At 37.7% G+C, this 19,894-nt stretch overlaps 1 protein-coding gene across 1 annotated transcript; it reads right to left on the minus strand.

Annotated features, from left to right (window-relative positions):
* Positions 1-613: 613 nt before the first annotated feature.
* On the minus strand, positions 614-2,033 carry LOC144288386 (olfactory receptor 2H1-like). Its single transcript, XM_077855894.1, has one exon. The coding sequence runs from the start codon at positions 2,031-2,033 to the stop codon at positions 1,008-1,010; it is 1,026 nt and encodes a 341-aa protein (XP_077712020.1). The 3' UTR covers positions 614-1,007.
* Between the last annotated feature and the right edge of the window lie 17,861 nt (positions 2,034-19,894).

The following is a 19,894-nucleotide window of genomic DNA, read 5'->3' on the forward strand; positions in this document are numbered from 1 at the left end:
CAGACCTCTAGCTTAATTAATTCATGATAATGATATTTGATAACAACCCCGAAGATCCTATGATAAATCAGAGAATAGATATATATTACAAACTCTATGGTATTTTAGAATATTTCAGCAAATGTTAATGGAAACTTCCAGGACTACTTTTTAACATCTCAGTTTCACTGGAAAAATATTAATTAGACATAGGCAAAATTATTTTTGTATAATTTCATAACAAAGAAGATAACAGAGAAACCATGAGACAGTTTTTATACTTATTTGTATAATTTTCAAATGTTATTAATTTAAAAATATTAAATATTATTAATTTTGCAGATACATAAATACTTTTGAATGGTTACCTTATTTGTAATCAAGTGGAGATTAAATTAAGTATGGATGACATTCAATGATATATGTGTCTCATGGAATAAGAGATCTCCTCTGAATACATGTGTCTCCATGGCACTTTACCATCATGGCTTCATCTTGTGTAAATTCCAAAAAAAAGGAGAAAATAGCACAATATCTGAAACTAGCATAACTTTTCTTATACTCCAGTTGTTATTAAGAGTTAAATTTAAAAAGGAAACATTGCATGTGTATTAGAAACCAAGGGAAGCTCCAGGGAAATTTTATTCCATTCAAGTCTACATAAATCAATCCATAGTAAACAGTCCTTTATACTCCTAAAAACATATAACAGATGATTTATTATATTTCTAAAGCTGTCTAGTTCATGGTGCTTATGTTGCTTTAAATGTTAACTCTGAGAATAGTGTCTCTTTCTAGGCAAAGATATTCTGAGTTACTTATTATATGTAAAAAGCTGGCATTGTTTCTGTACAGATTTTTTTTTAAAACAAAATGATACATAAAATCATAGGAATAAAGGATAAGTCACAAATTACTGCCTTCATATTAAAATTACTCTTTTGTAAAATAATGATTCAAAGCATCTCTAATGGAGAGCATGTGAACATCATGATTTTCAACTTTTTTTTTGTTCAAAAGATCAATTTCTACTTTTTCCATTTACACATCCACTTCTTCAGGAGTCTTTGCAGAGCATCCTTCACTTCTTTGTTCCTTAGGGTATAGATGAGAGGGTTCAACAATGGTGTGACTAAAGTGTAGAAGAAAGTGAATAACTTGCCATAATTTGAAGCAAAGTCATTCTTAGGGTCTGTATAAACCATGGCCACTGTCCCATAAAACATGAGGACCACAGTGAGATGAGAAGAACAGGTGGCAATGGCCTTCTGCCTTCCATCCTTGGATTGGATTTTACCTAAGGCTTGAGCTATGTAGCCATAAGAAGTCAGGATTAACCCCATTGGCACAATGGTGAAAAGGTCAGCAGAGATGGTCATTTGCCATTCAATGGCAGAGGTATTTCCACATGCCAGGCGTATGAAAGCAGGAACTTCACAAATGAAATCATCCAAATGGTGGTGGGTGTATAAAGGAAGTTGGAATGTGATGGGGGATTGGGTCACAGATTCCATCAATCCAGACATCCAGGCTATGAGCACCAGCTTCCAACAGAACTGATGATGCATGATGATTGTATAGTGCAGGGGCTGACAAATAGCTACATAGCGGTCAAATGCCATCACCACCAACATGACACCTTCTGTGGCACCAAGACAGAGCAACACAGAGAGTTGGATGACACAGCCTGTGTAGGTGATGCTCTTGTCTGGCCCCCACAAATTGTACAACATCTGGGGCACAGCAGTTGTAGTGAAGCAGAGATCCAAGAAAGAAAGATTGCTAAGAAAGAAGTACATGGGGGTGTAGAGATGAGGGTCCACATAAGAGAGCAAGATAATGGTTGAGTTGGAGAGGATGATCATGGTGTACAAGATGATCACAATCCAGAAGAGAATCATTTCTAGATGGGGCCATTCAGAGAAGCCCAGAAGTATAAAGCCAACTTGGAAACTGTTGTTTGTAATTCCTAGTGCTTTTGGCATTAGGGTGGGGACATAATTGTAAGTAAGATTTTGTGAATGAATTTTTAAAGAAAGCTGTACTACAAGCATTATTAGTTTTCCAGGGGGTTTTGGGTCATAGAACATATATGTGCTTTCCCATATATAATCAGCAATATTATACAATCTCTCTTCCATAATGTTGTGGCTTTTATACAAAAGGGATATTTGTAAGATACTGATGAGGAGAACAAAGGCAAGAGAAATGCGTGGAGGCAGAGAAAATTAAGGCCATTCCACTTTAAATTCAGCGTTATCACAAGTGCAGCCATCCCAGGCCCCTGTGAATAAGAGCTGAACTTTACCTTACTTCAGTTACAGGAAGAAAACAGCTTACAGTTTAACGTCCTAGAAAGCCCCATATTAGAATAAAAACAGAGCCCAAGCCAAGGGCAGGAAGTCCCTATTAGAATGAAAACAGAGTCCAAGCCAGTGGCAGGAAGCCCCTATTAAAATAAGAACAGAGCTCAATGCCCTTGAAGGCCCTATATCAAAATGTAAACAGAACTTGAAGAATTGCTCCAGCCCTTCTGGAGGTCCCCGAGAACAGCCCTTAAAACTAAGCTGAAACCCACCTCGGGGTCCACGTCCCTGCTCTGCTGTGTCGGGTACACTTGGACCCAAGCTCGAGCTTGTAAATAAAAATAAACCCTCATGTGTTTGCATTGGTGTGGGCTCCTCGGTGGTTTCTCGGATTCACAATCTCGGGCACAACAAAATGTAGTTAAAATTAAATCTCCTTACGACTTACAGCTTGCTGATAAATACCTGAGGCATGCACACTATGACATTCTTCAAGGGACTCTTGGCTGCCTCAATGTTGATATTTCATTAAAGACTAAAAGCAACCTTATTAATTGTCAGACCTCCAAGGTCCTGTAGAATATTTTCACCATATAGAAATTCCTTAGAAACTTACCTTATCTCTACCCCTGCTCCATCCACAAACTTAAAGGTATATAAGCATTCTCTTCTCACAATCACAAATGCAATTCTTTCTGCTCACAAGTCCTGTCCACATGCTATGATAAAAGGCCTTGCATCAATACTACCCAGAGGATTTCTCTCTGGGATATACTCACATCAATCCCAATATATACCCTTATGTGATTACCATAGATCATATTCATGTTCTTCCCAGATTTTCTTTTTAGCCACATATACAGTATCTCTTCAGAATATTTGGAATAAAATGTTGCATACAAAGTAGTCCCCAGTATTGCTTGGGTTTAATTTGCATTATTTGGTGACGTTAGTAAGAACATGAGAAATGGAGATTATCCTAGGAACAAAGACCTTGTGCTCTAAATACAGACACTAACCAGTGAAACTTTGAACATAAATCATCCTCTGAATGTCTGAAGAGCCACTTTGGAAAAAAAAGCCACCTTGGGATAGGTAACGTACCAGTTTTTATTTATTTTAATTTTTAATTTTGTTATTAGTTTTTATTACTTTTGGAAACACACTAGTTTTTAAATGAAGCAATGTTAGGTTGGAAATACCTGGTTGCTTAACCTTAACTAAATTAACTCTAGTTACTTTAAGTAAACAAGTTTAAAATTCTGACACTATTCTTATCTTAGTAACAGTTATAGTAACTCTCATCTCAGAGAATTTGGGCCCAGATTAATGGGGATAATGTTATAACAGTACTTGTCCCTTTGAGATAAAAACATTTAACATTATAAACTAGGAGAACAGAAAGCACTCTAATTGCTGTATAAATGCTATATAATTACCACCCTGTAAACTTCTCTTATTAGTTTTCTTCAGTAATCAATAGGGAATAATAAATTTCCAAAAATCATAACTAAAAGATGTAAATAAATCAAAGTAACAAAATTATGAAATTTGATTATTTTAAAATTTTGTTTCATGGGCAGGAGAGAAAGATGGTGCATTACCATTATCTAAAGAATACAAACCTGCAGAATACGATTTAGGAAAAATTTCCTTTAATATTAATTTTATATATTTGAAAAACTGAAGAATAGTTCAAGAAAAAATCAAGAATGTAAGACACATAGGATGCAAAAAGTTGCCCTTTGGTGAAAGAAACAGAGTTTGCATATAGTAAAAATTTAAATTCGAAAGTGAGCAACCAATGCAAAAATCAAAACACTGTGGGAGGCAGATTCCAGTTTTTTTCCTTTTTTTTTTTTTGAGACTGATTTTATTAAATAGCAGCTTCACAGATATTTATTGAATACCTATCCTGTGCCACACACTGAATGATACTGAGGGAATATACTGTGAACACAGAGATGAAATCTTTGATTTACCAAACCTACAGTTCTGTCTGAACTCTAGGAAACACACTGGGGGTTGCTGGAGGGGAGGGGGTTGGAGGATCAGGTAATGGGGGTGATGGGCAGTAAGGAGGGCATGTGAGGTGAGGAGCACTGGGTGTTATATGCAACTGATGAATCACTGACCTCTGCCTCTGAAACTGATAAGAAAAAACTTACAGTTCAATGAATGTGAAAAGAACGTGAATAAATGAGCAAATTATAAGGATTCAACTATTTCTGATAATAACTACCATGAAAAAGGGAGGAAATCAGGGTATTATAAGTCAGGGTATCAGTGGAAGATTGAAGACCCAAAGGAAGATTATTTCACTCTAGGGGAATAAGGAGAGCATGTGGCTGGGTGCAGGAATTGTCAGCTCTAAGAGCTCCAGCATGGACTGGGAGGTCTAGGCCCTGTGCACTGCAAATGTTAGATGTCGCAAACTCACCTTCTGCATTCAAAGTTCTCATGATCATACCCCGAACTGATATCCCTTTTTTTCTCTGCAAAGCACTCTGAGTTAAATACAAAATGCCTATTTTCTTCCATCAGACTGTATCGCCTCCATCTCTTTAGTTCTCTGTTTCTGCAGTTCTATTTTATCAATTTATCTTCACTTAAGAATGCAATGTTGCATTAAACTGTGGCATTTGGATAAGAATGTTCAAGTCGTTCAGTTGTTTTTGAAGTGACCAGGGTTCAGTTTTTCCTTATGCAAAAAAAAAAAAAAAAAAAAAAAAAAATCAGATTGATGGTATTATGTACTGTTTTCTGATAAACTTATGTTGACTTATGTTTGTAAAAATTGTCTTTTCCATTCATTGAATGCATTTCAAAAACAATGTAATATGACTTAAGATATTTATGAAACAGAAAAGAAATGAAGGCAACTCTCATCCTCCCATCAATATAATATATACTATACAAATTTGGTTTCTTATTTTCAATATATAGTTTAATAACATATTGATTGATGTAGTGTATAAAATCAGATACAGAAAAGAGTCACACTGTATATAACAATATTTCTCTACATAGTATAATCATGTATATATTCTCATAACTGAATACTTTAGAAGATAACTTTTTAATACAAAGCTTTTAATATTTTGCCTTAGTAATAGAAATTATAAACATTTTTCTATTATTTTAAATGTAAATTTCTTCCAAAATTTTGCTAATCTAAAAAACACTGAGATGATTTCTCTATAAACAATTCCTTGCTTCTGTGCTTACATTTTTTAATTAAGATAATCGTATCCTTTTCTGATTCATGCAGTCAGGTTGCTTCCCATCAAAGATTAACTAGATGGACCCCCAGATGGCAGTAGTTAGTTATTTTACTCACATTGCCACTGATAATCCTCTATTTTTTTCTCTTTATAATTTAGCAAGTAATAATGGGGACCTATTGTGGATTTAATTTGCATTTTTGTGATAATGTGTGGTTTGGTATTTACAAGTTGTTTGCAAAGTCTTCACAAAAAATTTGTGTCATTTTAAAATTTGATGAATTAATGTTTTTTAATTAATATTTAAGAGATTCTTAGTGCAGAATTTTAGCTTATGATTTGTCATTAGATTCAACTTTAAAGGATCTTTTAATAGGGTCAATTTCCTTTTCTCCTCAGAAGTATGCATTTTTTTCATTTTTCAAATCTTAAATAATTTTTCATGATATTTTCTACATTGGCATTGTTCATAGTTTAGGTAAATCTTTACCCACACAATTGCCTATTTAACAGTTTCATTTAATCAATTAGATGTTTACATCAATTAAACCTTTAAATCAATTCAAATTAATTATTTAAATTAAATATTAAAATCAATTTTGCTGCTTACATTTGCATTTAAAAAAAGTTTTTAAAGATTAACTTTATTTGAGAGAGAGAGAGAGTGAGAACACACAGGAGTGGGGGATAGCGCAGAGGGGGAGAGGGCGGGAATCTCCAGTGGCCTCCCTGCTCAGCACCAAGCCTGATTTAAAAATACTGGGAACGTGACCTGAGCCAAAACCAAGAGTTTGATTCTTAACTGACTGAGCCACCTAGACACCCATTTGCTGCTTGTATTTTCAGAGAACTCTGCTATCATTATGGTAGGGAGCAGTTTATTCCATTCTTATTGATATGACCAAAATTTAACCAATCTGTTTGGAGGAAAACATTCTGTCACTCATGCTCACTCCCTCTATCTCTGGTATATTTTCAAAATTATGGCACAGGAAACTTTTACTGGTGTCATTCAGTAGTATTTATTAAGTAGCTAATTATGTAGATTTTAGTTTGAACTATGCCATAGCTTTCCTAAAGCTTAGCCTTTTTCTTGTTAGCGTATATAAATATCTAAACACAAAATAAACACTAGAGTTCTTTTGAAATATATTTTACTAAACAATCCACTTCTTAATACTTTCTGCCTTTTTCAATATAAGCAATTTTAAGAAATTCACCATTCCAGTATGATAAATGAAACACTATGAAGAAACAATCATGGAAACAATGTTACTTGTGTGTTTTGATGTACAAATTAGTAAATATACAGTATTATATATATAGTAAATATACAGTAAATATACAGCATGAATTAATGATGAACAGAGCACAATTATGATATGTGCATCTTAAAATACATATTTTTCTATAAAACTCCACAGAAATTAGCATAGATTCTCTTCACACCCAGGGAAATATTATGCCTTCTGCTTTATGTAACTCTGACTCTTTTACTTCTTTATATTCTAGCTGTTGGATCCCAAAAATGGAATTACCTGGTTGGAAAGCAGATTAGTGGCAGAACTGGGCAAACATTAGCCTGCTACTGAGTCACCTGTGGACCTTCCTACCTTGAGATCTTATCTTAGGCTCCTTCATTTTTAGTGGCTGCTCAGTTAAATATATGGCCTCATGTAGACATTAAGAGATAGGAAGAAAAGGTATGAACATACTATACATTTAGTATGAACACAGAGGGGACTGGGATTCTCAGAAAGTCCCTGGGGATCTATCCATGCAGGTAATTAACTATCAGTTCCCAAATGTTACAGAAATAGAGAAAATGAAAAATATTCTTCCCTTGTTTTCAGTAATGAACTGAGATAACACATTAAGTGTTTTTGGTAGACTATTTTAAAGTGGTCCTCAATAACTGAATAAAGCAATTTGTTAATTATATCTTCTATGGTTTACTACTCTTTGGTTTATTTACTCACACTACAAATATTCATTAAATCACTGTTGCATGACCATCTCTGTATTGGTCATATAATTGGAACAAAAGAGGAACAGAAACAAGACAATATTCTTTATCAGTCTGAAATTAATTACAAGTGCTTTTTATTACAAAAATAATCAGAGGGGAATGCAATGATGTGTAACAAATATATACAGGACTGTTAAATTGTTCATTAATTGTTTTATGAGAGCTGCATACACTATATAAAAGGCTTAAACATATTTCAAAACCAATTTCTTTTTTTTCCTCTTTAAAGATTTTACTTATTTATTCATGAGAGACATGGAGAGAGAGAAGCAGAGACATAGGCAGAGGGAGAAGCAGGCTTCTGATAAGGAGCCCAATGCAGGACTTGATCCCAGGCCCCTGGGTCACTCCCTGAGCCAAAGGCAGATAGATGCTCAACCACTGAGCCACCCAGGTGCCTCTCAAAACAGTTTCTGACTACAGTTCAATAATAGCTGAGAAAAGCAATTAATTGCTTTAGAGTATAAAATATTTACTTTTAGGCAACATTATATATCAAAAGCAAAAATTAATAAATAAAAATAATAAGGCAAGGTATAATCATTAGAAAATTACAACATGCACAAAAATATTTAAAATAGTTTCCTTTTTAAGAGAGAACGAGGGTGAGAGAGGGTGAGCAAAGGGAGTAGCAGAGGGAAAGAGAGGGACAATCTCAAGCAGACTCCCTGCTGAGCACAGAGCCCCACATGGGGCTCAATTTCACAACACTGAGATCATGACCTCAGCTGAAATCAAGAGTTGGATGCTTAACCCACTGAGCCAGCCACTCAGGTGCCCCTGAGATTGTTTTCTTTAAATAAGTAATAACATGGTATTTCTGTGAAATAGTACTCAAATACTATATGTGAGATATACAAAGAGAAACGTAAAACAAAAACAGACTTTAATTTTGATCCAGATAAATACTGACTAGAAACAAAGAAAAAATATAATTAAAAAATTATCTTTTTAAATTTAAATGTTAGTTAACATACAATTCTGGAGTAGAATTCAGTGATTAGACACTTACATACAACACCCACTGCTCATTGCAAGTGCCATCTTTATACCTATCACCCATCTAGTCCATCCCTCATCCACCTCCCTCAAGTAACCCTTAGTTTGTTCTCTATCATTAAGAGGCTTTTAATGATCTGTTTCCCACTCTCCTTTTTTTTCTTTCCCCCTTTCCATATGGTCATCTATTTTCTTTCTTCTTCCTTTTTTCCTTCCTTCCTTTCTTTCTTTCTTTCTTTCAAATTTTATTTATTTAATTTAGAAAGACAGCACATGTTGAAGGGACAGAAGGAGAGAGACATTCTTTTTTTTTTTTTTTAAAGATTTTATTTATTTATTCATGAGAGACACAGAGAGAGAGGCAGAGACACAGGCAGAGGGAGAAGCAGGCCCCATGCAGGGAGTCCGACGTGGGACTTGATCCCGGGTCTCCAGGATCACACCCTGATCCGAAGGCAGGCACCAAACTGCTGAGCCATCCAGGGATCCCCCAAGAGAGACAATCTTAAGTCGACTCCATGCTCAGCACAAAGCCCAATGTGGGGCTCAATTCCAGGACGTTGAGAGTATGACCTGAGCCAAAACCAAGAGCCAGACACTTAACAGACTGTGCCACTCAGGTGCCACTGTTTCTTTCTTAAATTCTACATATGAGTGAAATCATATGGCATATGATTTTCTCTGACTGACTTATTTCACTTAGCATAATACATTCATAATACATACATCTGAATGATGGTCCACATCATTGCAAATGGTAATATTTCACTCTTTTTGATGGCTGAATAATATTATGTAGGCTCTCTCCATTGTTTGACTATTGTTGATAATGTTGCTATAAGTATTGGGGAGCATGCACCCATTCAAATATTTATTTTTCTTTTTTTTGGGTAAATACCTAGTAGTGCAATTGCTGGATCATAGGGTAGTTCTTTTATTAACATTTTGAGGAACCTCCAGATTGTTCTCTAGAGTGGCTACATGTTTGGATTCCAACCAACAGCGGAAGAGAAATCCCTTTCTCCGCACCCTTGCCAAAACCTGTTTTTCTTTTTTTTTTTAAATAAATTTATTTTTTAATGGTGTTCAACTTGTCAACATACAGAATAACACCCAGTGCTCATCCCATCAAGTGCCCTCCTCAGTGCCTGTCACCCAGTCACACCCACCCCCCGCCCACAGCCCCTTCCACCGCCCCTAGATCTTTTCCCAGAGTTAGGAGTCTCTCATGTTCTGTCTCCCTTTCTGATATTCTCACTCATTTTTTTCTTCTTTCCCCTTTATTCCCTTTAACTAATTTTTATATTCCCCAAATGAATGAGACCATATAGTGTTTGTCTTTCTCAGATTGACTTATTTCACTCAGCATAATACCCTCCAGTTCCATCCACATCGAAGCAAATGGTGGGTATTTGTCGTTTCTAATGGCTGAGTAATATTCCATTATATACATAAACCACATCTTCTTTATCCATTCATCTTTCCATGGACACTGAGGCTCCCTCCACAGTTTGGCTATTGTGGCCATTGCTGCTAGAAACATCGGGGTGCAGGTGTCCCGGCGTTTCATTGCATCTGAATCTTTGGGGTAAATACCCAACAGTGCAATTGCTGGGTCGTAGGGCAGGTCTATTTTTAACTCTTTGAGGAACCTCCACACAGTTTTCCAGAGTGGCTGCACCAGTTCACATTCCCACCAACAGTGTAAGAGGGTTCCCTTTTCTCCGCATCCTCTCCAACATTTGTGATTTCCTGCCTTGTTAATTTGCCCCATTCTCACTGGTGTGAGGTGGAATCTCACTGTGGTTTTGATTTGTATTTCCCTGATGGCAAGTGATGCAGAGCATTTTCTCAGGTGCATGTTGGCCATGTCTATGTCTTCCTCTGTGAGATTTCTCTTCATGTCTTTTGCCCATTTCATGATTGGATTGTTTGTTTCTTTGCTGTTGAGTTTAAGAAGTTCTTTATAGATCTTGGAAACTAGCCCTTTATCTGATATGTCATTTGCAAATATCTTCTCCCATTCTGTAGGTTGTCTTTGAGTTTTGTTGACTGTATCCTTTGCTGTGCAGAAGCTTCTTATCTTGATGAAGTCCCAATAGTTCATTTTTGCTTTTGTTTCTTTTGCCTTCGTGGATGTATCTTGCAAGAAGTTACTGTGGCCAAGTTCTAAAAGGGTGTTGCCTGTGTTCTCCTCTAGGATTTTGATGGAATCTTGTCTCACATTTAGATCTTTCATCCATTTTGAGTTTATCTTTGTGTGTGGTACAAGAGAGTGGTCTAGTTTCATTCTTCTGCATGTGATGTCCAATTTTCCAAGCACTATTTAGTGAAGAGACTTTCTTCCAATGGATAGTCTTTCCGACTTTGTCGACTATTATTCACCATAAAGTTGAGGGTCTACTTCTGGATTCTCTATTCTGTTCCATTGATCTATGTGTCTGTTTCTGTGCCAATACCACACTGTCTTGATGACCACAGCTTTGTAGTACAACCTGAAATCTGGCATTTTGATGCACCCAGCTATGGTTTTCTTTTTTAAAATATCCCTGGCTGGGAACCCTGGGTGGCCCAGCGGTTTGGCGCCTACCTTTGGCCCAGGGCACGATCCTGGGGACCCGGGATCAAGTCCCAGGTAGGGCTCCCAGTGCATGGAGCCTGCTTCTCCCTCTGCCTGTGTCTCTGCCTCTCTCTCTCTCTCTCTCTCTCTCTGTGACTATCATAAATAAATAAAAAAAATTAAAAATAAAATAAAATTCCCCTGGCTATTTGGGGTCTTTTCTGATTCCACACAAATCTTAAAATAATTTTTTCTAACTCTCGGGGGAAAGTCCATGGTATTTTGATAGGGATTGCATTAAATGTGTAAATTGCCCTGGGTAACATCGACATTTTCACAATATTAATTCTGCCAATCCATGAGCATGGAATATTGTTCCATCTCTCTGTGTCTTCCTCAATTTCTTTCAGAAGTGTTCTATAGTTTTGAGGGTATAGATCCTTTACCTCTTTGGTTAGGTTTCTTCCTAGGTATCTTATGCTTTTGGGTGCAATTGTAAATGGGATTGACTCCTTAATTTCTCTTTCTTCAGGCTCATTGTTAGTGTCTAGAAATGCCACTGACTTATGGGCATTGATTTTGTATCCTGCCACGCTGCCAAATTGCTGTATGAGTTCTAGCAATCTTGGGGTGGAGGCTTTTGGGTTTTCTTTTGTTTTCTTTTAATTTATTTTTATTGGTGTTCAATTTACTAACATACAGAATAACTCCCAGTGCCCGTCACCCATTCACTCCCACCCCCCGCCCTCCTCCCCTTCTACCACCCCTAGTTCGTTTCCCAGAGTTTGCAGTCTTTACGTTCTTTTGGGTTTTCTATGTAGAGTATCATGCCATCGGCGAAGTGGGAGAGTTTGACTTCTTTGCCAATTCGAATGTCTTTAATGTCTTTTTGTTATCTGATTGCTGAGGCTAGGACTTCCAGTACTATGTTGAATAGCAGTGGTGAGAGTGGACATCCCTGTCTTGTTCCTGATCTTAGGGGAAAGGCTTCCCCATTGAGAATTATATTTGCTATGGGCTTTTCGTAGATGGCTTTTAAGATGTTGAGGAAAGTTCCCTATATCCCTACACTCTGAAGAGTTTTGATCAGGAATGGATGCTTATTTTGTCAAATGATTGCTCTGCATCTAATGAGAGAGTCATACGGTTCTTGGTTTTTCTCTTGCTGATACGATGAATCACATTGATTGTTTTACAAGTGTTGAATCAGCCTTGCATCCCGGGAATAAATCCTACTTGGTCATGGTGAATAATTTTCTTAATGTATTGTTGGACCCTATTGGCAAGTATCTTGTTGAGAATTTTTGCATCCATGTTCATCAGGGATATTGGTCTATAATTGTCCTTTTTGGTGGGGTCTTTGTCTGGTTTTGGAATTAAGGTGATGCTGGCCTCATAGAACGAATTTGGAAGTACTCCATCTCTTTCTATCTTTGCAAACAGCTTTAGTAGAATAGGTATGGTTTCTACTTTAAACGTTTGATATAATTCCCCTGGGAAGTCTTCTGGCCCTGGACTTCTGTGTCTTGGGAGGTTTTTGATGACTGCTTCAATTTCCTCCCTGGTTATTGGCCTGTTCAGGTTTTCTATTTCTTCCTGTTCCAGTTTTGGTAGTTTGTGGCTTTCCAGAAATGAGTCCATTTCTTCTAGATTGCCTAATTTATTGGCGTATAGCTGTTCATAATATGTTTTTAAAATCGTTTGTATTTCCTTGGTGTTGGTAGTGATCTCTCCTTTCTCATTCATGATTTAATTAATTTGAGTCTTCTCTCTCTTCTTTTTAATAAGGCTGGCTAATGGTTTATGTATCTTATTAATTCTTTCAACGAACCAACTCTTGGTTTTGTTGATCTGTTCCACAGTTCTTCTGGTCTCGATTTCATTCAGTTCTGCTCGAATCTTAATTAACTCTCTTCTTCTGCTGGGTGTAGGATCTATTTGCTGTTTTTTCTCTAGCTCCTTTATGTGTAAGGTTAGCTTTTGTATTTGAGTTCTTTCCAGTTTTTGAATGGCTGCTTGTATTGCCATGTATTTCCCCCTCAGGACTGCTTTTACTGCATCCCAAAGATTTTGGACAGTTGTATCTTCATTCTCATTAGTTTCTATGAATCTTTTTAATTGTTCCTTAATTTCCTGGTTGACTCTTTCATCTTTTAGCGGGATGGTCCTTAAGCTCCCCATGTTTGAAGTCCTTCCAAACTTCTTGTTGTGAATTATGTCTAATTTCAAGGCATTATGGTCTGAGAATGCGCAGGGGACGATCCCAATCTTTTGGCACCGTTTCAGACCCGATTTGTGACCCAGTATGTTGTCTATTCTGGAGAAAGTTCCATGTGCACTTGAGAAGAATGTGTATTCAGTTGAGTTTGGACGTAATGTTTTGTAGATATCTGTGAAATCCATCTGGTCCAGTGTGTCATTTAAAGCTCTCGTTTCTTAGAGATGTTGTGTTTAGAAAACCTATTGAGTGTGGAAAGCGCTAGATTAAAGTCACCAAGTATAAGTGTATTATTGTCTAAGTATGTCTTAACTGTGGTTATTAATTGATTGATCTATTTGGCAGCTCCCACATTCGGGGCATATATATTGAGGATTGTTAAGTACTCTTGTTGGATAGATCCTTTAGGTATGATATAGTGTCCCTCTTCATCTCTCACTACAGACTTCGGGGTAAATTTTAGTTTATCTGATATAAGGATGGCTACCCCTGCTTTCTTTTGAGGACCATTTGAATGGTAAATGGTTCTCCAACCTTTTATTTTCAGCCTGTCGGTGTCCTTCTGTCTAAGATGAGTCTCTTGTAGACAGCAAATAGATGGGTCCTGCTTTTTTATCCAGTCTGAAACCCTGTGCCTTTTGATGGGGTCAGTAAGCCCATTCACGTTCAGAGTTACTATTGAAAGATATGAGTTTAGTGTCATCATGATGTCTATTCAGTCCTTGTTTTTGTGGGTTGTTCCACTGGACTTCTTCTTAAAGGGGAATTTTAGGAGTCCCCCTTAAAATTTCTTGCAGAGCTGGTCTGGAGGTCACATATTCTTTCAGCTCCTGCCTGTTTTGGAAGCTCTTTATCTATCCTTCCATTCTGAATGAGAGCCTTGCTGGATAAAGTATTCTCGGTTGCTTGTTTTCCTCATTTAGGACCCTGAATATATCCTGCCAGCACTTTCTGGCCTGCCAGGTCTCTGTGGAGAGGTCTGCTGTTACCCTAATACTCCTCCCCATAAAAGTCAGGTATTTCTTTTCTCTTGCTGCTTTAAGGATCTTCTCTTTATCTTTGGAGTTTGCCAGCTTAACTATTAAATGCGGAGGTGTTGAACGGTTTTTATTGATTTTAGCGGGGGATCTATCTCCTGGATCTGAATGCCTGTTTCCCTTCCCATATTAGGAAAGTTTTCAGCTATGATTTGTTCAAATACATATTCTGGACCTCTGTCCCTTTCGGCGCCCTCGGGAAACCCAATTAAACATAGATTTTTCTTCCTCAGGCTGTCATTTATTTCCCTTAACTTATCCTCATGGTCTTTTAATTGTTTGTCTCAGTTTCCCTCTTTGCCATCAACTTGCCTTCTATGTCACTCACTGGTTCTTCCACCTCGTTAACCCTCCTCATTAGGACTTCTAGTTTGGATTGCATCTCATTCAATTGATTTTTAATTTCTGCTTGATTAGATCTAAATTCTGCAGTCATGAAGTCTCTTGAGTCCTTTATGCTTTTTCTAGAACCACCAGTAGCTTTATAATAGTGCTTCTGAATTGGCTTTCTGACATTGAATTGTAATCCAAATTTTGTAACTCTGTGGGAGAGAAGACTGTTTCTGATTCTTTCTTTTGAGGTGAGGTTTTCCTTCCAGTCATTTTGCTCAGTGAAGAGTGGCCAAAAACAAGTTGTATTGGGAAAAGGAGAAAAAGAGAGGAGAGAAAGAAGGAAAGAAAAGAGAAAGAAAAAAAAGGAAGGAAAAAAAAAAAGAAGAAAAAGAGAAAGAGAAAGAAAAAGAAAGAAATGAAATAAAAGGGTTGGGGAAGAAAACAAATCAAAAAGCAAACAAAACAAAACAAAACAAACAAAAAAAACACGAGGGGGTATCTTCTGATTCTGTCTACTTTAAGAGCTTTGACTTCCCCTGGAACTTGTCCGTCTAGCTGGTCTTCTGGGGGAGGGACCTGTTGTGCTGATTTTCAGGTGTAAGCACTTGGGGGAGCTGCTCTGCCCCTGCCTGGTGCAGGGCTCAGTGGGGGCTGTTTACCCCGTGAGGCCCCAGGAGGAACAACCGCAGTGGCGGGGCCAGCTCTGGAGCCCTGGAGTCAGCCCCTGCAGTAACCCTAGAGCTCTCCGTCTGCAGGGCCTGGAGGCTCCGGGTCGGGGCCGCTGATCTGCTCAGCTCGGGGCAGGAGCGTCCTCGCTGTCCTGGGCCCTCCCGGCCTCTGCCTGTCCCTGGAGGAGGCCGGATCCTGGGCTCCTGTGCTCCCTGTGCTCCCTGTGCTCCGGGGCCTGTGCTGTTGGATTGTGCTCCCGCCCCGCAGCCCCCTCCGTGGAGCCGCCCCCGAGCCCTCTGAGCTGCTCCCGCCCCGCAGCCCCCTCCGCGGAGCCTCTTCCTCTGCCCGAGCCCCCCCGAGCTGCTCCGGGTCCCGCCGTGCGCGCTGCAGCCCTTAGGGAGCTCGGCGCACTGTCCCGGGCGCAGGTGTCTGTTAGTGTCCCCGGGAGCCCGAGGGCATCCCCGCCCCTCCTGGGTCCTGCTCCACCTCCCTGCGAGCCCCTTTCCGCCCGGGCAGGTCGGTGCAGCTCCTGCGTCTCCGGGACGGGGCTCTCCTGTCCTGGGGACACTCGCCCCGGCCTCAGCCCGGCTCCTCGCAGGGCCCCTCCCCCTTGGATGCTTTTTTAATTTATTTCTTTTCCCCGTCTTCCTACCTGATAGAAGCGTGAACTCTTCTCTCTGTAGCATTCCAGCTGTTTCTCTTCAAATCTCAGGCCAAATTTGTAGGTTTTCAGGATGATTTGAAAGTTATCTAGGTAATTTGGTGGGGACAGGTGACTTGGGGACCCTACTCTTCTGCCATCTTGCTCCACCTCCTCTGTGTGTTTCTTTTAACTCAGAAATTTGACATTTATAGCACAAGATCTCTGAGGAAGTAAAGAGGATAATAATAATTTGTGCATCTTAAAATACCTCTCATACCTTAAGCATAATACATAATTCTTATGTATTCTAAGTTCTCTTCAGGGACGCCTGGGTGGCCCAGCAGTTGAGTGTCTGCCTTTGGCTCAGGGCGTGAAACTTTGGGGATCGGGTCTCATATCAGGCTCCCTGTGAGGAGCCTGCTTCCCTCTCTGCCTTTGTCTCTGTGTGTCTCATGAAGAAATAAATAAAAATCTTTAATTAAACATTTTTTAAAAAATTAAAAAGCTCTCTTCAAATCCAGGGAAATGTTATACTTACAAAATTTATGCATTCTGATTTTTGTCTTTCTTCATTTTCTAACTGCTCCATCTCAGAAGTTAATGTGACATACTTGGTTAAAAAGCAAATCAGTGGTAGGGTTAGACAACAGATGAAACTGCTTAGGAGATGCCTGCTAACTTTCCTGCCTGAGGTCTTTTTTCTGGCATCTCCATTCTTACTGACTCCCGAGTTAAATATATAGCATTCTGTGCTCATTAGATGTCAGAAAAGATGTGAGCACTTTCCTATTGGAAAAGAGCATGGAAGGCACACAGGAAACTCAGATCCTTAGGAGATATTGAGGGGTTCTATACTTGCAGCTCCTAGTCTAGATATATTGCAAAGGCATAGAAAATTAAAAAAAAAAAAAAAAAAAAAAAAAGCTTTGCTTGTTTCTAGTAAATGGATCTTTACCACGTTGTTTTCAGGTAATGTGTCATTAGCTGAATTAAGTCATCAGCATATTGATTATATATGCTATAAGCTTCAACAGTCGTTGATTTACTTGTTTACCCTGCATATGTCACTGAGTCTCTCTTGTCCCTGTCCTGTCCCTGTGTTAGTCGTTGAAGATGTAAGAGATAGATAAGAAAGAAAAGAGGATTAAGATGAAATTTATGAGTCTGAAGTCACTTGCATATGCTATAGGTAATTAAATATAGTTGAAGGAGATTGAAGAACTTGAAGCAAGGATAAAATAAATTGTATTTGCACAGGATAAAATAAATGATAAAACCGAGGTTTTTTAAGAATATGATAAAAGATACAAACAATTAATTTTTGCCTCAGGCATATAATGATGAGTAACATATGTATATAAAGAAAAAGAACATTTAATTAGCTATTGTTTTATGAAAGCATTGTAGGATACATAGAATATATAAAAGTTCTAGTGGGAACTGAAACCAATTTCCATATGATATATGCTGTTATCTAGGAATAGAGACTTCTCTTTAAAATATAAAATATTTCACTTTAGAGCACATCATATTAAAAAAATAGCACTATGTAAGCACAATATATGGGATGCCTGGGTATCTCAGTGGTTAAGCATCTGCCTTCAGCTCGAGGTGAGATCCTAGAGTCCCAGGATCGAGTCCCACGTCAGGCTCCCTGCATGGAGCCTGCTTCTCCCTCTGCCTGTGTCTCTCATGAATAAACAAATAAAATCTTTTTATTTAAAAAGCACAAAAGATACAACATGACAGCTACAAAATTATAAAAATTTGTTTCTCTTGAAATAAAAATGTAAAAAAAAGAAATAAAAATGTAAGAAAATATTTCTGTGTAAGAGAAATTAACTTCCATACACGAGATTTCCAAGAAGTAAATATAAATCATCTGCTTTCTGAGACTCTTTGTTTCATATGTAGGTAAGACTTTTATTTGCTTTTCATTTTGGAGATTCCTTTTCTTTCTTTTTCATTGCTTGAATTAAATGACTTTTCTTGGTACATAAGTAGAATGACAGTCATGATCCTCAGCTCCCCCCTAAAATAATTCTAAATGAGTCTCTTTTTAATTCCTGTATCTGTGTCTATGAATTCAAAATTCAAAGTATTTCCACTTGTTTTCCTCATAATTTGGGCTAGATTTTGTGCTGCAGGTTCTGTTTCTAAAATCTTCTATGGGGACTCCTGGGTGGCTCAGTGGTTGAGCATCTGCCTTTGGCCCAGGGCATGATGCTGGAGTCCCAGGATCGAGTCCCACATCAGGCTCCCTGCATGGAGCCTGCTTCTCTCTCTGCCTATATCTCTGCCTCTCTCTCTCTGTGTCTCTCATGAATAAATAAATAAAATCTAAAAAAATAAAAAAAAAATGAAATCTTCTATACGTTTTCTCTGTTCCTTGGATTCTTCAGTATTCTGACAAAGGGCATCAATTTTCTTACTTTATTATTATTTATATTTATATTTATTTATTTTATTTTATTTATTTTTTCTTTTAATAACAAATTTATTTTTTATTGGTGTTCAATTTGCCAACATACAGTATAACACCCAGTGCTCATCCCGTCAAGTGCCCCCCTTCAGTGCCTGTAAACACATTTCAGGGGCGCTTGGGTGGCTCAGTGTTTGAGTGTCTGCCTTTGGATCAGGTCGTGATCCCGGAGTCCTGGGATCAAGTCCCACATCAGGCTTCCCGCAGAGAGCTTGCTTCTCCCTCTGCTTTTGTCTCTACCTCTCTCCTCTATGTCTCTCATGAATAAATAAATAAAATCTTTAAAAATAAAAAAACTACATTTCTGCCATTTCATAGTATTTGAAGGAATGTTGGAACCATATATGCATTACACCTTTTTTTTCATTGTATAGTTTTTAAAAATGATAATATTGTATGATTAAATAGCTAGGCAATATTGCCTTTTTCTTGTGGGAATAACATGGAAAACCATTTTAGAAAGTAAGTTGTTAATATGTGTAAATTGACTTATGTATCCCCATTTTTGGCTTACCAATTGCATTTCTAAAAATTCCATATAAACATATAATAATAAACATAGTCTAAAAATGTGGAGGTGTACTCAATGCAGCTATTAATTAAAGAAAAAATGTAAACCCTTCAATAGTAAGGAAAAAAAATAATAAATTGTGGATTTTTTTGAGACTATTAAATCATAATAGAAAAGCTCACAATAATATAAGTAAAAAAGATAATATAGAATTGTATATGTACCACGACAGCAAAAGCAATATAACTATACCATCTTAGAAAAACTTGGCATTACATTAAAAAAAAAAGTAACTGGATTTTAAAAATTGTTTTTATTTTTATTAAGTCATTTTAGTAAACTTCCTTTCCATGTGTCTTTTGTTCCTCTTATATTATTTCTGCTTTGTTTTTGCAGGATTTGCCTATTATCTCTTTGTTGTATAGAATAGCATATTTAGCTATTTTACTGTATTTAATAAACTACATTGGCAGTAATTTGTTGTGTATAGTAGTTATTTATTTTTTTCCACAGAAATTCTTTTCCATATTGTGGAGGCCGAGAAAATTAAGGCCATTCCACCTCAAGTTTAGCATTAGCACAAGTACAGCCATCTTAGGCCCCTGTGAATAAGAGCTGAACTTTACAGGAAAAACTGCAGAATGTCCTCGGCAGGGAATCCCATATCAGAAAGACAGCAGAGCTCAGAATGCCCTCAGCAGAGAATCCCATATCAAATCTTAAGAAACTCCCCCACTCTTTCCCCCATACTGGAATGGAAAAAAATTCCTCCACCCCTTCTGAAAATCCTCTAGACCAGCCCATAAAAAACCAAGCAGTAACTCACTTTGGGGTCCAAGCCCCTGCTCTGCTGTGTGGAGTATACTTGGATCCAAGCTCAAGCTTGTAAATAAACCCTCATGTA

Source organism: Canis aureus, chromosome 18, assembly GCF_053574225.1.
Source record: "Canis aureus isolate CA01 chromosome 18, VMU_Caureus_v.1.0, whole genome shotgun sequence".
Lineage (NCBI taxonomy): Eukaryota > Metazoa > Chordata > Mammalia > Carnivora > Canidae > Canis > Canis aureus.

Bases quoted from the DNA above. Each gene is read 5' to 3' on its own strand.
- LOC144288386 (XM_077855894.1), bottom strand. From the start codon at position 2,033: ATGCTTGTAGTACAGCTTTCTTTAAAAATTCATTCACAAAATCTTACT.